The sequence below is a fragment of the Eucalyptus grandis genome, chromosome 8 (assembly GCF_016545825.1).
Source record: "Eucalyptus grandis isolate ANBG69807.140 chromosome 8, ASM1654582v1, whole genome shotgun sequence".
NCBI lineage: Eukaryota > Viridiplantae > Streptophyta > Magnoliopsida > Myrtales > Myrtaceae > Eucalyptus > Eucalyptus grandis.
The window spans coordinates 29,966,453-29,985,656 of record NC_052619.1 but is presented as its reverse complement, the minus strand read 5'-3'; the positions used below and the strand labels follow the sequence as shown (position 1 = coordinate 29,985,656).

The window sequence follows — 19,204 nt, the reverse complement described above, 5'->3', positions numbered from 1 at the left end:
GACCGCTAGCCCTCGTCGGCGGTCGCCGGACCATGGCTAAAAGGCGAGGCGACCAACAAAAGAAAAAAAATGAAAAAAAAAAAAAATAAAATAAAAACATTAAAAAATAAAAGAAATAAAAAAAAGTTTAGAGAAATTTACCAAATGTGTTTTCGTTTATTTTATGAAAATTCAAAATTTAGAAAATAATTTTTGATAATTTTTGAAAATTCAAAATTTAGAAAATAATTTTTGATAATTGATAATTTACGTTGTTTACAATATAAATGAAAAATATTTTCATCGCTCATAAAAAAGTTATAAATTGTTGTTGATAATAAAAGTAATTTTCATCAACTAATTCTATAATCAACCATTTTTTAAAAATGTTTTACAAATTTTGAGCACTCTAAGAAAAAGACTGAGTATTCCAATCTAAAAATTTTAAGGTGAAATATTCTAAGTTAACTTAAACATTCAATGGAATATTCATCAGTTGATTCGAACATCAGATCATCGAAATGAGAAGCTTCACAAATTGTATGTCAAGACACACATACTACACAAAACAAAGATATTTATCAAAAATATTAACGAAATATAAAACAACAAAAATAGTTATCAATTCCGAAATATATCTTAAGCGAAGGGGCCAACAAACCCAGTTGAAAATTAAACTAGAAAATTACCTCCATGTCATAAGAATTTCAAAAGAAACATTAAATTGAAATCATATTGAAATTGGAAAAAACAAAGTATCACAAGAACTTTGCTTTATTGCATAAATTTAGATCAAGTATCATCAACTATGGAATTAACATATTGCCAAGTAAATCTATCTATGTGAGTTACATGTTGATTCTCCTGGAAAGGGAAGAGAAGATCATTGCTGCTCGATGGGAAAATGCCCAGATGCTTTTTACCAATATATTCACAGGGCAAAAGCATAATCTGTTGGGACATGGGACAGCTGAGCATGCAGTAACTTTGGGTTCTTCGGAAACCGCATATTCAATCAGTACAGCTCCCTCGAACTTCAGTTGGCAAGAGGATTGCTGAAGAAGAATCGTCGAACGCCGACCCTGTGCCTCTTCACCGCCCCAAAATGTACTTGATACAAGCAAGTCGGTCGATTGAGACGCACTATTGCTCAACTGCCACGTTAGCATCTTCCTCCGCGCGAGGCGGCCTCCACTTCGAGTAAAAGATACTCCTCTCGACCACATTCTCCCTCTTCGACCGGTCATTCTGTAATTCCAGCTTCTCATCGATCAGCTCTAGCAACTCCTGCCAGCCAACTCCAGTCATAGCGGATGTTTTGACATGTGGACCAGCTTGAGCGGAATCGGAAACATTCTTTGTCCTCCATTCTCCCAAGGAAGCATTTGGTTCATTATTTGAAGTGTCCCCGCAGATCGATGAACCCCATTTTATACCATCTTCCTGTGATAGCCAGGTATCAGAATACTGGTCTTCTTCACTCTCAATAATTTCTTCAAGCTCTCCTTCAGAGAGCCTATCGATAGATTCTTCACCTTCACCGCAATCATCCCCACCATCAGAGATGACATCCTCATCTATTACATCTGTACATGTCGCTCCTTCGCCATCATTAGCATCAAAATGACTTCCATCATCTTCTTGAAGATCAATCTGACAAAAATACACGTCTGAACATTAGAATATTCCCCCTAAAGTCTACACTACGTGTTTGAGAGGGATAACTACACTCGCAATCCTAAAATTTATATACGGAGTGCAATTTAATTCTTAAACTTTCAATAAAGCATCCTGATGTAACTGCACTCCAGAGACAAGCTGTAGGACTTCCAGTATACTCATCTCATGTTTGAGGGTAAGGAAGAGGGAAGAGATGACCAAGTACCAACCTTATTCCAAACTTCAATCATATTCTGAAGTTTCTCCTCAGATACACCTATTTGTTCGAGAACTTGCAATACTGAAGAACGATGCTCATCCAAATTTGGGGCACTGGAATCTAGTACATGCTGCAGATCAATAAAGCATGTCAGTGAAACCAAAGTTTAGCTATTGCCTTTCAATCTCTTGTCATAACAATGGTGCAAGTTCCTGCAGTTGATAAGGATAGGTATAAAATTTCCCTCTTAAAGCATCACAATCTGCAAGCATAACATGAGAATTTTTTTAATGGTTGGTCCAGAATTAGCCCACAATATGAATAGACTAGCACTTAAACAATATATGTACTTTTTCTGTGATACATAGACTAGGAGAAAATCAGCCTGGCGAAACGGGTTCGAAACTCATCCACCACATTGGAACAAGCCAAGGAAAAAGGGGTCCCATAAGGACTCAATTGGCAGAGCTTGTAAAGAATGACGGCCAGGATAAAGCTTTATTGCGTTCCGTGGAATAAGTTACATGGATTGTCTTTACACCATTTGCGCTCTATCTGATATCAGTTTCTTCAGCAAGATCGAGATAAACAGCACATTTACAAGACCGTGCAATTGGATCCAAATAGGACCAAGAACTAATTTGCTCTCAATCTAACTTAAAGTGCAACGATATTCTAATTCTTTTCCAATGGATAAGGCCATAAACACATTGATATTCAAGAAGTGAATCATCAACCATCTGTGCATACAGTTTCTATTTCAATTCACAAAGACAAACACAGACCACATTGAACATAAGCTTCCATGTGTTTCTGCAAATGTTTCCAGACACCTCCGTACGACTTACATAAAAATATAATACAAATTGCAACAGATCCTGGTGCTCTCTGATAAATGGCTGCACAGGATACAACAAATATATATATATATATATATATATATATATATATATATATATATCCCAGCCATATAAAATTTTTGATAAGTCAAACTTCCGATAACAATACTGCAAAGATGACCAAAGGAAAGAAGATGCAGAGTAAAATCCAATGACCCCTTTCGAATATTGGAAATAAAAACCTTTTAGAGAAGAGTGAGAATCACTGTACCACAAGAAGGTCTGCTTCAATTACTTCTTCAAGAGTTGCTTGAAAAGCTTTCACCAACTGCAATAATGCTTATAGCTTTTTAACAGAGACGAATTACCCCGAAAAAATAAAATATTGAATTTTTACTCCAGTAGGTATCCATGTTACCTGCACGGGCAGATCTGATATAAACCCCACCGTATCACTAAGAAGCACTTTCCTCCTAAACATAGTATGCTTAATCAGCTAAACAACTTCGATGAAAAGAAATTTCCTATCTAAAAGAAATTTCCTATCTAAATAAACTTTGATCATGTGAATGTGAAAGTCGTTCTTTCCTTTGCATTACCCAGAAGGAAGAATAACACTTCTTAGTCGAGGATCCAGAGTTGCAAATAATCTGCAGAAGTTTTGCATACCAGCCAACAAGCCATGAGATATATTAAAATTAAAGAAAATGAAAGCCTTAAATAATGTTTCGGTAATTAAATTCAAACAAACAGCTGAAGCATATCAGGTACCTATCATCACTATAGAGATCAGTATCTGAAAGTGCTCCAACTAAAGTTGATTTTCCCTGAAAGATAAAGGAAATAACCCAAAACTTTATTGCTTTTCTGATTATCTCAAGTAAATCATCCAAAAAAAATGCTTCTTGACCACCTACAGCATTTGTGTAGCCAACAACAGCAACAGTTGCTAAACTGCACTCATGTGAGTCTTTATGCCTCTTCCGACCAGCCCTTTGTGAAGCTCTTGTGCGCCGGACCTCTTCAATTTGTGATTCCAAAACACGCCGGCGTTCTAAAATCCTGTGAAACTAACATTTCTTTTAATCATAAAAGGGATCATAATAAGACCGAAAGCAGATTGAAAAGGGCAACATGAGAACTGATAAGGCAACATATTCATCCCACATAATCTCACTTGAAGGACCAAAATACATATAATGAATCAGATAACACCATCAACAAATTCATCCAGATGCAAAAAAAAATTCAATTTTTCAAGAGAGTGAAAAATCCCTAGAATGGGAATTGCCCTACATAACACCTTTGTACAACTTGAGATAGAATTCGGATGACCTTAGTCCAATAAGAAACAGCAATTGTGAAATTCACGAGGTTTGGTACAAGGTTAGATGAGGACTAATTGTACAAGTACAGGCATAGACATATAAGAATATAGAGGACTTCTAATTCTTTTAAAAGAAAATAAAATAAAAAAGAGGACTATTTTCCCATAAATCTTGGACATCTACCAATCTGAATATGGTTTACTACTATTAAAAGACAGTTGAGCATATTCCTATAGTTGTAATCTAATAAATCTTTCCCATAAGATTATTGAATTATCACGTATACAATTGAAATGGAGACTCAGAGAGAGAGAGAGAGAGAGAGAGAGAGAGAGAGAGAGAGAGAGAGAGAGAGAGAGAGAGAGATCTGACTTGGTGCTTTACTAGCTCTCAATAGCTTTCTCAATGTTGGAGAAGAGGACAGAAAGAAAGTAGCCGGCTAAGTCACGCAAATAGTGAATTGAGGGAAGAATTAAACAAAAGATGATCGAAAAAAGGTAAAGCAACAAACTCTTTACTAGGTTCAAGAAAACCAATTCTTTATTGCACTAAGTGAATGTCAAATTGAAACCAAAAAAACTTCTGAAAACCCAAGAAAAGGAACATGTAAAAAGGAACGTGTAAGGCGTGAAGACAGCGAGTACTTCAGAGTAAAATGGGATGTGGAATATACAAACTGATATACTATTGGGTAATGCAATGAAGGTTGAATCAAATATTATACCAATGTACATAGTATAGTGCAATGAGGACATAACAGGATTACAAAAGTCAATCCTTTGACATCCAACTAAAGCTTTTGCTTATCACTTTTGACTCAATCAATTACTTTGTCAAGAATAAGTTTATCTCCAATTAAAACCAACAAAGCACGCATAATTCTACACATTATCATTAGAAGCACACCAGAAAACTTAAAACTATATTTGAGTTCGAGGGTTCACTAGTCTTGTCTTTGGTAAGTAGGAGGATAACTTTTCCACACAAAAAGACAGATTAATACAAGAAGCAATTTCAATTGAGAATACAAGTATCAGTTGCACTCAATAAAATACCCCTCCTTTGGAGATGAAGTTCACTTTCTCCAGCACCACTAAGAAAACCATGTCCTCCACTTCCTCTCCTGAAACAAGACACAAGAGTTAGAAAATGTTAATACAAATGGAACCACTGATAGGAAACCTTACTTCTTATCTAGATAAAAATAAATGAACTTTTTAATATAAGTGTCTACTTAAAATGGCTATGGTTGTGCCGTAACATTTACACTTGGTTGTGCTATGAAGTGTCATAACTTGCATTTTTAGTAATGTCTATATTAAAACTGCAACATCTCAAAGTGGGTGAGGCAACTTCCTAAAAATTTCTATAAGCTATTGTAGTTGTGAGGCATAATGAGTTAAGAAGAATTTGCCAAACACGTTATAAAAGCCACAACACTCCTTTTCATAATTATAGCTTCTAAGGGGAATTTATACCAAACAGACTCTAAACATTAAATAGGTTCTGCCATCAATACCAGCGTATAGAGAGGCAAAAACCAAACTAATCACAATTTTTCCATAAGTTAGCTTTGTTGGAGAAAAAGATTTTTAAAGTTTTCAATGAGGAGAGGGTCTCGACTTAAATATCACATTCACATTCAATTTCTCTCTATGTAAGAGTGAGACTTATGATATCACAAACCTGCAATAAACACCCACCCCCCACAACCCCAACCCCCCCAAAAATGTTATTGTTGTTGTCCTAGGCACACCGCCTAGCATGTTGAATCATGTAATTCCGGATTCTAGAGGTTGTGGGCTCACCATGCTAGGTACTAGTATAACGAAACTCAAGCACTTCCTTACCCCCACAAGGGCCACAACCATGCTTGATGACAACCAAATATTTCGTTCATATCACAATGTCTCACAACCTATTCCTAAACTCTCTTTATTGCATTGACTGCTACCCTAGATGGTTACCAACATAAAATTTTATTAATGGGTGGCCCTCCAGTTTCTGTGAACTTCATATTGAGTATCCAAAGCTGTTCTTGAATGAGTGTTTTCAAGATGCCAGAACCAGAAGCAATTGGGTGATCAGAAGCTTTAGTTGGTCCACAATGCATCTGAAAGGGATCTTAATCCAAGTTTATTTCTAGAAATTGTCTTGGTTTGCTGCTGTCAATGACATTTGGAGATACATGGTGCTGAAGCAATCTCAGATAAAATGGTGCACAAAATGAAGTTCAGGCTTTTTCCATTGCCCGGTGTGGAGAGAAAATTTGTAAGAGAGAGGCATATTGAAATGTACATCTATTGGGTATTATGCAAGTAATCTCTTTACATCTGCTTTGTTCAGAAACAGTTTTTCAATGTGTCCACTACAGTCAAGCAATAAAAGCTAGCTTACTAATTGAACTTGAAGAGATTTCATGCTCCACTACTATTTTTGTAGTGACCTGCATCAAAGCCATGCACATTTGCCCAAGAGAAGTACTCAACTCAAAGTCAATCCCACTATGTGAGAGTTGGGGCTAGCAATTTCCAATGCACTGGTGTGGCATGTGATGAAGTTAATCTAGACTGATAAATCAAAGACAACAGAAAAATACTTATAGAGTGCATTACAAGTGCAGACCCTTTCTAGAAGACTCTTATAGTGTCCCTTGCCCATAATAGTAAAGTAAGGAGAATCACAAGATCGACTCATGTCACGAGCCAAACAAGCGTGTAACATGTAGCATGAGTAAATTGCTAGCAGCTTTACCATTAGATTGTCCCTATTTATATACAATTAAGGAATATATCTTAAATTGGTTCCTATAAAACCAGCAAAGAGACATATATATGTGCTGACTACAAAGCCTAATACTCTGCATATCACAGTTTCCAATAATGAGCAACTGATGCAGATAAAAAATAGCGAAACTGAAGATGATGGAACTCTGGGTACTTTGACATTGACAAGAAACATCAGCAGTGTGTTAAATACTCCCACACATGCAAAACAGATTCTGTCCAGAATATGCATAATAATTGAAGGCACAGGTGACGACATGAAGCCATTTGACCAAAACAGGAAGAGTGGCCTCACCCTCGTGCACTAACAACTTCAGCCTCACCTCCTACTCCAAATGCGTATCTTCCATCAGGCCCCCGAACACGAACAAGCCTAGTTTTCTTGTACATTAAGGCTGCTAGTTCAGCCTTCAACCACAAAAGGTATGATAAGTTATCAAACCAGACCATTTTACTAGATATATTAAGTATCAAAGACCACAAAAGGATCGTTCTCAATAAGGGTAATCTTATATAGCACCTGTAGCTTTGCCTCCTTTGTGAATGCATGAGCATTGAAGATCTCTATGATAAGACCCACGCGGTCCAGTACTGGTTTACCCCAGCGCCTCTGGCACATGAAAAAGTAGAATACTTAAAGCCAAATGCAATTCATAACCAAAAATCCTAGCACCAGATCATATATGACTAGAAGAAAACATGCATCACCTCCAAATTCCTCAACTGAATCCCAGACAAGTTTGTGTTGACAAAAACAGCATCAACCTCACCCTGCAAATTGGCATCTTTCGCTAAGTTAGCGATCCAACCCTTAATAAAATGGCCTAATCATGCATATAGCAACAAATTCTTGCCTTGGTCTCCGCTTCATTCAAATGGATTTTAATCGTGTCCACAGTGCCGGGTCCAAAATAAGTGTCTGCTCAAAGTAGAACAGAACCACAAGAAACTCAGAACCGAAGCTATAGCCAGAAGGGCACTTCCACACACAGTAAGCCACAAACATTCCCCAAGAAACTAGCCGAACGTTAAAAAAAACACTCCATCTTCCGCCCATTCAATCGCATTTTCTCGCATCAGGACTAAGCTGGGCAACTGCAGCTAAAAAGAGTTCAAGAATCGACCGAACCTGCACGGGCCCGGTGGGACCGGACGAGCGGGTTCTGCACGAGGGCGTGGGGAGGCAGGGCCTTGTCGAGGAAGTCGGTGTCGAAGAACCCATCGCGCTGGTCCTCGAGGGAGTTCGCGAGGCAGAGGGCCTCGTCCAGCTTCGCCCGCAGGAGGGTGTCGGGCCGGATCCGCGGCTGGACCACGAAGAGCCGGGGCGGGCTCCTCGGGTCCCTGTTGATCAGCGACTCGCCTCCTCCGCCGCCGCCGCCGCCGCCATCCTCCCCGCCGCCGTCGCCGCCGCGCGTCCAGGTGCGGGAGAAGGGGCGAGCGAGGAATTGGAATGGCGAGGGCGGGCGCAGGGGTGTCGGGAGAGGGGCGAGGTGGCGTCGACAGAGAGAAGAAGCTGTTCTGAGCATCTCTCTTCGAGGGGTTTAAGGTGGTCTGAGCATCTGCCGTATAAACTTCACTTGGAGCAAGGGCTTTTATCACTCAAAATCTTAAATTGTATATTTATGATAAATTATCTCAAATTAATTTTTTAATTATCAAAAAAATTAAATTGATATTTTTGTGAATACTATTAAAATTATAAATCGATATATTTGTGACAAATTCTAAATTAGTTTCGAGATTATCAAAATTTAACATAACATAGGGTAACATTATTATAAATGTACTATTTGAGGTTAAATTAGCTTGTGTAAATTCGGAATATGTGTATTAAAAAAATGGTATGTGAATTTCATGCGTAACATTTCTAAATTAAATGATTACTAGAAAGTCCAAATATATTGAGAATAAAAAACAGGCGACAAGAACTTTAGTCACTCCCCACATGGTTCTTTTGATTCCTCTCTCCCCCGGCCCCCTCCACTATTTTGACTCGCTCGCTTGTTTGATCGGCAAGTAAAAGGTAACTTGAGAACTCACTTGCAAGCAAAGATGTTGAAGCTGAAGAAGCTGCAACCAGGAGCAATAGGAGCACGACCCTAATCATGGCATGAGAAGGCTCTTCATTTGAAAGGGAAGTGAGAAAGATGAGAAGAAAGAGGTGAAAATCTTGCATGACATTAAAAAAAATTTCCTAATCTCAATTCGATCACATCTACTACTTGACTTAAAAATTTAGCACTTACTCATCTTATATATTTACAGTTCGATCACATCTACTGTTTGACTTAAAAATTTAGCACCGACTCATCTTATATATTTACACTGTAAATCTTCTTTCTATCTGGTGTATTCCCATAATCTTCTCCCCATATTCAACCTTATCTAGATGTTTTTCTTAGACTTTTGAATCTCTAATAATAGTAATACTCACATTTGTCCGGGCTTTGTTAAAATGAACTTGAGCTGCTTGTACTTTCCATTGCAAAATTGAGCTCTCGTTTTTGCCCCAAATTGCCTTGGTCCGAATTAAAGTTTGAAGAAGAGGGAAATGACTTGATTTGTCCAAATTATTATTGGCAAGTCATGTTGACTGGAAAAATGGTAAAATATTACTATACTGAAATTTTTAGTGTCTCGAATCAGCTATGGTACTTAAGTAATCGTCTTTTCCAAAAGTGGCATTAAAGTGATCTAGCTAAAAGTTTTGACATAAAAAAAAAGTTATGACACTCATAATATTCTTTTCTCAATCATTGAATAGCATTTGCTATCATAACAACGATCTTAATGCATTCCCTATTACAATTATAATATTTATTACACGATCCTCTATGTAGTACCTGGTATAGTCTGAATTCTTCCGTCTCTTTTTCTATTCACTCTACCAATGTTATATTTTATCAACTATTATCAAAATTTATATAAACTATAACTAAATTAATTTTACATTATCGTATATTAGTTGGCAAATAAATGATCAAATAATACTTAAATAAATTATGTATTAACAATCATTTATTGTGATATTATATAGTTATTGATTTGATTAAAGATTACTTATCAAGTGATAATTAGCATAATAATAGTTGCTTACTATTAGGTATGATTACAATGACAACCTTTATTACTAATTATATTAAAAATTGCTCAAATTGTTGTATAGGTTAATTCACCACAAGGTTATAACTAAATTAATTTTACATTATCGTATATTAGTTGGCAAATAAATGATCAAATAATACTTAAATAAATTATGTATTAACAATCATTTATTGTGATATTATATAGTTATTGATTCGATTAAAGATTACTTATCAAGTGATAATTAGCATAATAACAGTTGCTTACTATTAGGTATGATTACAATGACAACCTTTATTACTAATTATATTAAAAATTTCTCAAATTGTTGTATAGGTTAATTCAACCACAAGGTTAACTATGTTATGATATAACATTTTTTTTTCAATATAGTCACATAATATGTAATTAACATTAGATGGTAATTACAAACCAAATTATTAAAAATTGACAAGATATTTATATTTAAAATTTAGGGATATTAAAAAAAAATTTAATATTTACCCCAAACGAACAAAAACAAATGGTATACTTTTGACAAATATATGTGGATGTTAGTTTTTGTTAATTTTATTCTCAAATTATTGTTAAATCACTTTAACATTCAATGGTGAGTTTAACAATTCATAGGATAATTTGTCACCTGATGATTAGGTTTAGAGTTTTTTTGCAGTCCACGATGGTTTTTTATAATCAGTCGGGGTAAATTTGTCAAAAGTTTACCAGTTTGGGGTTTTTCATGGTCAAAAAAATAGTTTGGGGTAAATTTGTGTAACATCAATAAAATGGTGAGTTTCTTGATAAAATAAACTTTTCTTGAGAGGAATCTATTTTGAATATTAAATTTCAAAATAGATATATTTTAAGAAAGAATCATCAAAACTACACATCACTCGGGCCACAAAACTAACGACACATTGTATTTCCATAAGATCAGTTTGAGTCCGAACCCATAGATGTAGTAAAACTTCAACAGCAAAGAAGCAAACCCTTGACCTAATAAACTCTGTCAAGTATTCAAGTTCCTCTTTCAGCCCTAGTTGCTCTCTCTCTCTCTCTCTCTCTCTCTCTCTCTCTCTCTCTCCATCGAAGGTACTATTTTTCTCTACTTCTCTCTGGTTAATGACTCTATTGCTTATTAGGGTTTTGGGTTTTTTTTTTTTTTTTTTCCCATTTTTTGCTTCCCTATAAGTTGGGTAAACCTTATAAGTTGGGGCTATGTCACTGATATCAAAAGCTTGACTGGTGAATCTATGTTTGAGTCGTTTCTGATCCAGTGAAATGGCCAATTAATATTGTGATATCATGGCAGCTACTGCACTATTTTTGTTAATTATTACAAGCACCCTTGATCATACACCTGTATTATAATTTATTTATTTTTGGTTTCTTGATCTAGAGAATTGAAGAGATTTTGTGAATTTTCCAAACCCCCTAAATTTATATCATTAATTAATATTTTGATGGATCAGGGCTTTATTTGGATAACATAGTAATGATAGCTTATGCCACAAAGTGGGACGAAGATGGGTTTCGAAAGATTTCCGGAGGATATTAGTAGGATTTGAATTACTTTGATCTCGAAAAATGTTTAAAATCTCAAGAAAGGTCTCTCTTGTCTCTTTATGCTTATGCGTTATTTTCAGTTTCGAATTTCATTAAAGAGTCCTTACGACATTCGGTGAGACTTTGGAGTGTAAATTACCTTTAAGAAATCATATTGCTATCGTAACGTACTAGACAATAACATGGTTACAAGCTTGGATATATATTTTTTTATATCCAGTGAGTCTGTACTGTTTATGAATTTTCCAAACCCCTTGAATGTATATCATTAATTGACATTCTGATGGTATGGGGCTTTATTTGGATAACTTAGTGACAATGGCTTATGCCATGAAGCCAACGAAGATAGTCTTGGATTATCTGAGGACCACATCAGTAGGTTTTGTATTACTTTGATCTCAAAGAATATTAAATATCTCGAGAAAAATCCCTCTCGTCTCTTTATGCTTTCGTTTTTTTTTTTTTCCATTTTGATTTCATTAAAAGAGTGCCTTTACGACGCTTGGTAAGGGTTGGATTGTAAATTACCTTTAGGAAATCATATTGCTATTGTAATGTACTAATAAAAAGATAACATGGTCACAATTTTGGATGGGTTTGTTTATCTAGTGAGTCTCTCTATTGATTTATAAATCTTCCAAACCCCCTTGTTTATAACATTAATCGAAAATATGATATTATGTGGCGTTATTTGGATAACATAGCGGTGATGGCTATCCGCCGAAGATAGGCTTGGAGGATCTTATGACCCTGGTGGTTGGTATCTAAATTATTTTGATCTTAGAGAATGTTAACAAGTTTGAGAAAGATTATGCATTAGTTTCCATTTTAGATTTCATTAAAAGGGGGCTTTTATGGCCTTGTTTGGTTCAGCATTCCCAATGACTGAAAGCCCATTAGGAAAAAATTTAGATATTTGGTTTAGCATTTGGAGATGTCCTTGGCCAAATACTGACCTTTAAAATGCTGAAAGTCCAAAGCAGGTCCAAAGCATGTGGGGACCTACTTTGAGCTTTCAGCATTTCGAAAATGTAAATCCACATCTACTATTCATCTGTTGACTTCTTTTTCTTTCTTTTTTAAACTGATCATCTTCCCCACACTCCAACTGTTGTTGATCGGCGACGGAGTTTCATCGGATTTTATTTTTATTTTTAAAAATAATAAAAACTCTTTGCAAATGTTGGGTTCGCCTTTTTGTTGTTGTCATTTTTAACTTTTTTTTTTTTTTGGTAAAAGGTAAGAATTTTTTGTCATTTTTAACTTTTGACAATCAATAGCCCAACTTTTTATCAATACACTAGAATGATCATTAATTAACGAAGATGATTAATACTACAATAAATAAATAAAAATTATTCAAAATTGAAAACAAACCTAAAAGAACCCTAGGCCAAAAGTTGAGCTTTGCATCTAATCTATAATCAAATTCTTTTAATATAATTTTTAAATAAATTTACTAATATATATCTTTTACATTACTCTCAATATGAAAATGTAAAATGTTATATAATTATTATTTCTTTTTTGCAATTTTAAAAATGCTAAAACTAAAAAACTTAATTTGATTACACTAAATGGCTTTTCAAATATATGTTTACCAAACAGTCTTGCATTTTGCACTTTTCAGTTATAGTTTACCAAACAGTCTAGCATTTCGGAAAACCTCTTTACCTCAAAGGTATTTGCATTCTCCCAAGGGCATTTCGGAAAACCCCTTTACTCAACAAGGGTTGGAGTGTAAATTACCTTTAGGAAATCATATTGCTATTGTAACATACTAAAAAGATAAAACGGCCACAAGTTTGGATGGGTTTTTATATCTATTGAGTCTTTGCACAGTTTATGAATTTTCCAAACCCCCTAAGTTTATATCATTAATTGATATTATGATAGTATGTTGCTTTATTTGGATAACCTAGTGATGATGGCTTATGCCATGAAGCCGACGAAGATAGGCTTGGAGTGTTTTGGGATCATATCAGTAGGATCTAGATTACTTTGATATCGAAGAATATTTAAAAAATCTTGAGAAAGGTCTCTCTTGTCTTTTTATGCTTGAGTTATTTTCAGTTTTGGATTTCATTAAAAGAATGCCTTTTCGACACTCGAAAATGGTTGGAGTGTTATTACCTTAAGGAAATCATATTGCTACTGTGACGTACTTAAAAGATAAGACAGTCACAAGCATGGATGAGTTTTTTTATATCCAGTGAGTCTGTGTAATGTTTTATGAATTTTCCAAACCCCTTGAGTTTATATCATTAATTGATATTATGATAGTATGTGACTTTATTCGGATAACCTAATGATGATAGCTTATGCCATGAAACCATTGAAGATAGGCTTGGAGGTTCTCAGGACCATAGGATCTGAATTGCTTTGATATCTAAGAATGATAAATATCTTGAAAAATGTCTTTCTTGTCTCTTTATGTTCACGCGTTATTTTCCGTTTCCTATTTCACTAGAAAAGAGTGCTTTTAAGACACTAGATAAGGGTTGTAGTGTAAATTACCTTTAAGAAATCATATTGTTATTGTAACGTACTAAAAAGATATTACGGTCACAAGCATGGATGAGTTTTTTTATATCCAGTGAGTCTCTATACTGTTTTATGAATTTTCCAAACCCCTTGAATTTATATCATTAATTGATATTATGATAGTATGCGGCTTTATTTGGATAATCTAATGATGATGGCTTATGCCACGAAGCCAATGAAGATAGGTTTGGAGGATCTTAGGACCATATCAGTAGGATCTGAATTACTTTGATATTGAAGAATGATAAATGTCTTTCTTGTCTCTTTCCGTTTCAGATTTTGTTAGAAAATAGTGCTTTTGCGACACTCTATAATGGGTGTAGTGTAAATTACCTTTAGGAAATCATATTGCTATTATAATGTCCTAATAAGAAAATATGATCACAAGTATAGATGAGTTTTTTATATTTATTGAGTCTCTATATTGTTTTATGAATTTTCCAAACCCTGTGAATCTATATCATTAATTGATATTATGACAAGTATGTGGCTTTATTGGATAACCTAATGATGATGGCTTATGCCACGAAGCTGATGAAGATAGGATTGGAGGATCTTAGGACCATATCAGTAGGATCTGAATTACTTTGACGTTGAAGAATGATAAATGTCTTTCTTGTCTCTTTATGTTCATGTGTTATTTTCCATTTCGGATCTCATTAGAAAAGAGTGCTTTTACGACACTCGATAAGGGCTGGAGTGTAAATTACCTTTAGGAAATCATATTGCTATTGTAACGTACTAAAGTATAACATGGTCACCAGCTTTGATGAGTTTTCTATGTCCAGTGAGTCTCTTACTATTTTATGAATTTTCTGAATACCTACGTTTATAACATTAATTGGTATTCTGATAGTAGGTGGCTTTATTTGGATAACCTAGTGACAATGGGTTACGCCACGAAGCTGATGAAGATAGGCTTGAAGTATCTCAAAGACCATATCAATAGCAACTAAATTAATTTGATCTCGAAGAATGTTAAAAATCTTGAGAAGGTCTCTTTGGTCTCTTTATACTTATGTGTCATTTTCCATTTCGGATTTCATTTAAAAAGTGCCTTCATGACACTCGATGAGGGTTGGAGCATAAATTACCTTTAGGAACTCATGTTGCCATTGTAGAGTACCAAAAAGATAACACGGTCAGGATTTTGGATGGATTTTTTTTTTTTTTTTTTTATCCAATGAGTCTTCATATTGCTTTTAGGTTCCAAGAACTCCTTCTGCTCCTGCTAATGAGTCCAACCTGTAGTTTCTTTCTACTTAGTAATTTGCTTAGTTGTATAGTTGTTTTATTCGTGTACACGACAATCTCTTTACTATAGACTAACTTACACAATGTGTGGAACAGTAACTAATGCTTTTTCAATGCTCTTAATGTTGGTAAACTCCTTATACAGCCAAAATTGAAAAAATATAATAAAAAATTTAAGAATAATATGAAAAGAAATTGTCCAGGTTAGCACTGGTTTTGTCATATAAGACGTTCAAAGTCTATGTAAGAGATTTTTAGTTAAAATTGGTTGGATGGACTTTATTAGCAAAACATGAAAATATTTAGAACTCAATTAGCACAATTAAAAAGTTTAGTATTGAAATTTAGAATTTTTTCAACAATTTTCCCCGTAATAAACTTGACCTATGCACATTTTTTTTTTTGGTGAATTCACAAATACCTTAATTGACCATTCTCATAAGTAAACTATGTCATTGAGAATAATCTTTTCTAGAGAGAGAGAGAGAGAGAGAGAGAGAGAGAGAGAGAGAGAGAGAGAGAGAGAGAGAGAGAGAGAGAGAGAGAGAATAATCTATAGAAATTGAAATATATGTGTGTAATGTATTTTCTATGCTACCGGTTAAAGCAAATCGAATGACTACTTCCACCTCAAATTTTTACAGCGAAGTTCCACTGAATGCCATGAGTTATCCCATCATATGGAAGGTTTTGTCAATTTTCAACATGTTGACTACGCGCACAGTCAGAAAACTCAATCCATTGAAATTTGTAATATTTCTTACTGAGTAACTTATCAATATACGTGCCACATTCGTAGAATCCTTCTGAATTAAGTATTTTCCACGTATACTTTGGATATCACCTAAAATTATCGCTCATAATATGGGATTCAATAACAAGGAAAGTCACGAAGAAATTCAAAATCATTATCATAAGAGATAAGAAGACATTTAATGACGGTCCATAACGGTAGTGCTCGAGAAACGAAATGGTGCCAATGAAAACAGCCGTTGAATGGCTTTTCCCTTAATCGACCCTAAAATATGATACTCACCATTATTACCCATAAATGCTGTCATTACTACTCTTGACCGGCAAGGATTACGTGCAAAGTTCTCGTGATCTCATGTTTCTGATCTCTTCCTTAAAGATAACAAAGGGAACTAGGAATATGTGGAGATGGGTTGTTAGGATTTACTGTCCGAAAAGAACACTTGCAATAGATATTTCAAAAAGAGATTTGAAATCTGTTATTTCCCAAACAAACGTGCCTTGTCTTTTATATCCCGATCAAACGAGTATTTAGCACCATGGAGCAGCAAGAGAAAAAAACATGAACTTTGAAAACCCTAATCAGTCTCTCTAGAGCCTCTAATCTCATGGAGACACCAAAGGTCCTGGTAGCCAGGAAGACACTTTTCCACAACTTCATACCCACCAAAGCTGAGGAGGAGGCCGCGAAGGCCCGCAACGTGTCCCACCAAGTGACCCGGTTCGTCATAGAGACCTACCACTTCGGCTTGCCGCAGCTGTTCCCCGACCCCAACTACCCGTGGCTGATCCGGAAGGCTGTCAGCGACAGCGAGATCACGACGGGGAAGCTTGTGCTCTCGTGCGACGACACCTTCGGCCATGTGTTCCACTACTGGTCGGTCGAGATGTGCAATCACGTGGAAAAGGGCGGCCGGTACCTGGTGGCGCTGGTCGACTTCACTGACGAGAAGAGCCCGAAGAGGTACCAGAGTGAGAACACCTTCCTGGAGCGGGGCATGAACGGGACCTACCTCCTGGGGTGGCTCGACATAGTCCACAACCGCCGCTTGATCCCCGATGAGATCAAGCCCGGTGAGGTCCGGTTGTTTTGGGAGGTCTTGTTGTTTTGGGATGTCCGATCCGGGAGTTTTTACTTCAAGATTCTCCGAAGACACAGCTAGGGCGTTCGGTTGTTATGTGTGCTTTTTTTTTTTTTTTTTTTGCTCCTTTTCTGGTGCTTTTTAGTTTTTTTTTTTTTTCTCGCGTAGCATTTGAATGCCCTTTTCCTTTAGATTGCTCTGTGTGTTTTTTCTTTAATTTCGATACGTGGGCATGGTTATAAGAATTCCGAAAGGACATCTTCAGTGATCTAGAGAGTATAAGAACTTCCGGCAAATGAGGGGTTGGTAATGATGTCTCGCACATCGATGTAAAAACCTTTGAGCCGAAAATTCCCCTCTAATTTTAATTTTTCGACAATCTGGAAAAACGTGCACCCCAATTGCATCTTGAATTCAAAACAACCCGGAAAAAAGTATTAAAAAATTCCTAAACTTATTGTACAAATACTTATTCAATCATAAACCACCATTTTAATCTTAAACATTTTCACCTCGATACAAGCCAACTTAGGCTAAAAAATGACCCTAGGCAACGTGGACATTTTTTAAATAATAATTCAATATACATTTCAACTATTGTTCTTTTTTCTTTTCATTTTGGCTGGTGAGGGCCAGCAATCACAAGTGAGGTACGGCGATAGTCTTCGGGTAGGTGAGGCAATGAGCTTCCCTAGGGTTGGCAATAGTCTTCGGGCATCAGGTGAGGCAACAAGCTTGCCTAGGTCTGGCACTAGTCTTCGGGTAGTAGGTAAGCTAGCCCTCGCCCAGATCTGGCGATAGCCTACAGGTGAGGTAGCCCTTGTCAAGATCTGGCAATTGTCTTTGGGTGATAGGTGAGGTAGTGAGCTTGCCTAGATCTGGTAACAATCTTTGGATAGCAAGTGAGGCAGCCCTTACCCAAATTTGATGATAGCCTTTGGTAGCAACGGCCCTTTAACCTCGCCCCCCAAAATGAAGAGAAAAAAGAAAGAAAAAATAAAATATTATTAAAAATATATACAATAGCATTGATTACGCCATGTAATACTGATGTCCACTTTAGTACCTAAATTGAAAGGGTTATGATTGAATGGTAAAGCCATTCTCTCTCTCTCTCTTTCTGAGTATTTCATGTATCAAAATTTTCTTTTGTTTAACTTTTTTTTTTTTTTTTTTTTTTAAGTGGATACATCTTTTCAATGATGGAGTGTAATAAGGAGAGTGAAAGGAGCAAATGCAATAAATAGCTTAGCCTAATGGTGGAAAAAAATAGTGCTAATATTGCCTCCTAAGCAAAATGGCTAAAAACACTTGCAAACCTCTAGAATTCGTCCGTTTATTAAATAAATAGATATGTATACATGTATATAATATGGTCATCATATTACTGATGTAGATTATTCACCAACCAGTCTATCCAAAATAATACGGAAATAACTTAGCAACACATAAAATAACAAAAAGACAAGATAAATATAGAGGGATTTTAAATTTTATAGCAATCATTAGCTTTTTTCTATTATCTATTTATTGTTGGTGATGTAATGTAATGTCTATCTCTTAAATTTGAAGTACAAATTATCTTCTAATTTAATTGACCAATTATAGACTGTTCGAAATTACTAAATATCCCTACTCAACTACAAAATTCACAACGGCCTTTTGAACCTTTTGTAATAGATGATGCCTCTGATCGTTCAAATCCAGCAATAGCATAAAAATCTGACTTAATGATTCTACCATGGAATACTAAATATCCGCATGAGTCTGATTTTTCAAGTCTCTCCAATGAAAGAAGTGCATCTTAATCAATATTCGGATTATGACAAAAAGAATTAATCAATATTCGGATTCTTCGGAATTTCATATATTTTTCTTTCGATTTCTGTGTAGGTGCGCAAGTGTCACTTTTTTATTTTATTTTATTATCTTTCTTCTTCCAAACAGTAGAGTATCCAACCTATATTTGACTATCCAATTAATTCCTACAGGATGAGACGGGTTCAATAATCAGAAATACAGAGATAGGTACTACCGGGAAGGCTCAGGTAAATTAAGTATGATGTTTTTAAAGTCATTCATTTATTGAGAAAGAAACATACTGTTCCAC

At 35.6% G+C, this 19,204-nt stretch overlaps 1 protein-coding gene across 1 annotated transcript; it reads right to left on the bottom strand.

The window, feature by feature from the left end:
* Positions 1-735: 735 nt before the first annotated feature.
* Positions 736-8,365, bottom strand: LOC104414041 (GTP-binding protein At3g49725, chloroplastic). The gene is made up of 13 exons (XM_039300938.1): positions 7,941-8,365; positions 7,666-7,730; positions 7,520-7,582; positions 7,332-7,421; positions 7,107-7,219; positions 5,082-5,148; positions 3,615-3,761; positions 3,469-3,524; positions 3,297-3,347; positions 3,116-3,170; positions 2,969-3,025; positions 1,869-1,988; positions 736-1,632 (listed from the first exon to the last, which is right to left on the bottom strand). The coding sequence occupies exons 1-13, from the start codon at positions 8,335-8,337 to the stop codon at positions 1,123-1,125; spliced, it is 1,791 nt and encodes a 596-aa protein (XP_039156872.1). The 5' UTR covers positions 8,338-8,365; the 3' UTR covers positions 736-1,122.
* Positions 8,366-19,204: the final 10,839 nt, after the last annotated feature.

Coding starts and splice junctions, on each gene's coding strand:
- LOC104414041 (XM_039300938.1), bottom strand. CDS start 8,337: ATGCTCAGAACAGCTTCTTCTCTCTGTCGACGCCACCTCGCCCCTCTC. Junction 3,762..5,081: donor AACTTCATCTCCAAAGGAGG/GGTATTTTATTG, acceptor TGTTAGTTTCAC/AGGATTTTAGAACGCCGGCG. Junction 1,633..1,868: donor TGATTGAAGTTTGGAATAAG/GTTGGTACTTGG, acceptor TATTTTTGTCAG/ATTGATCTTCAAGAAGATGA.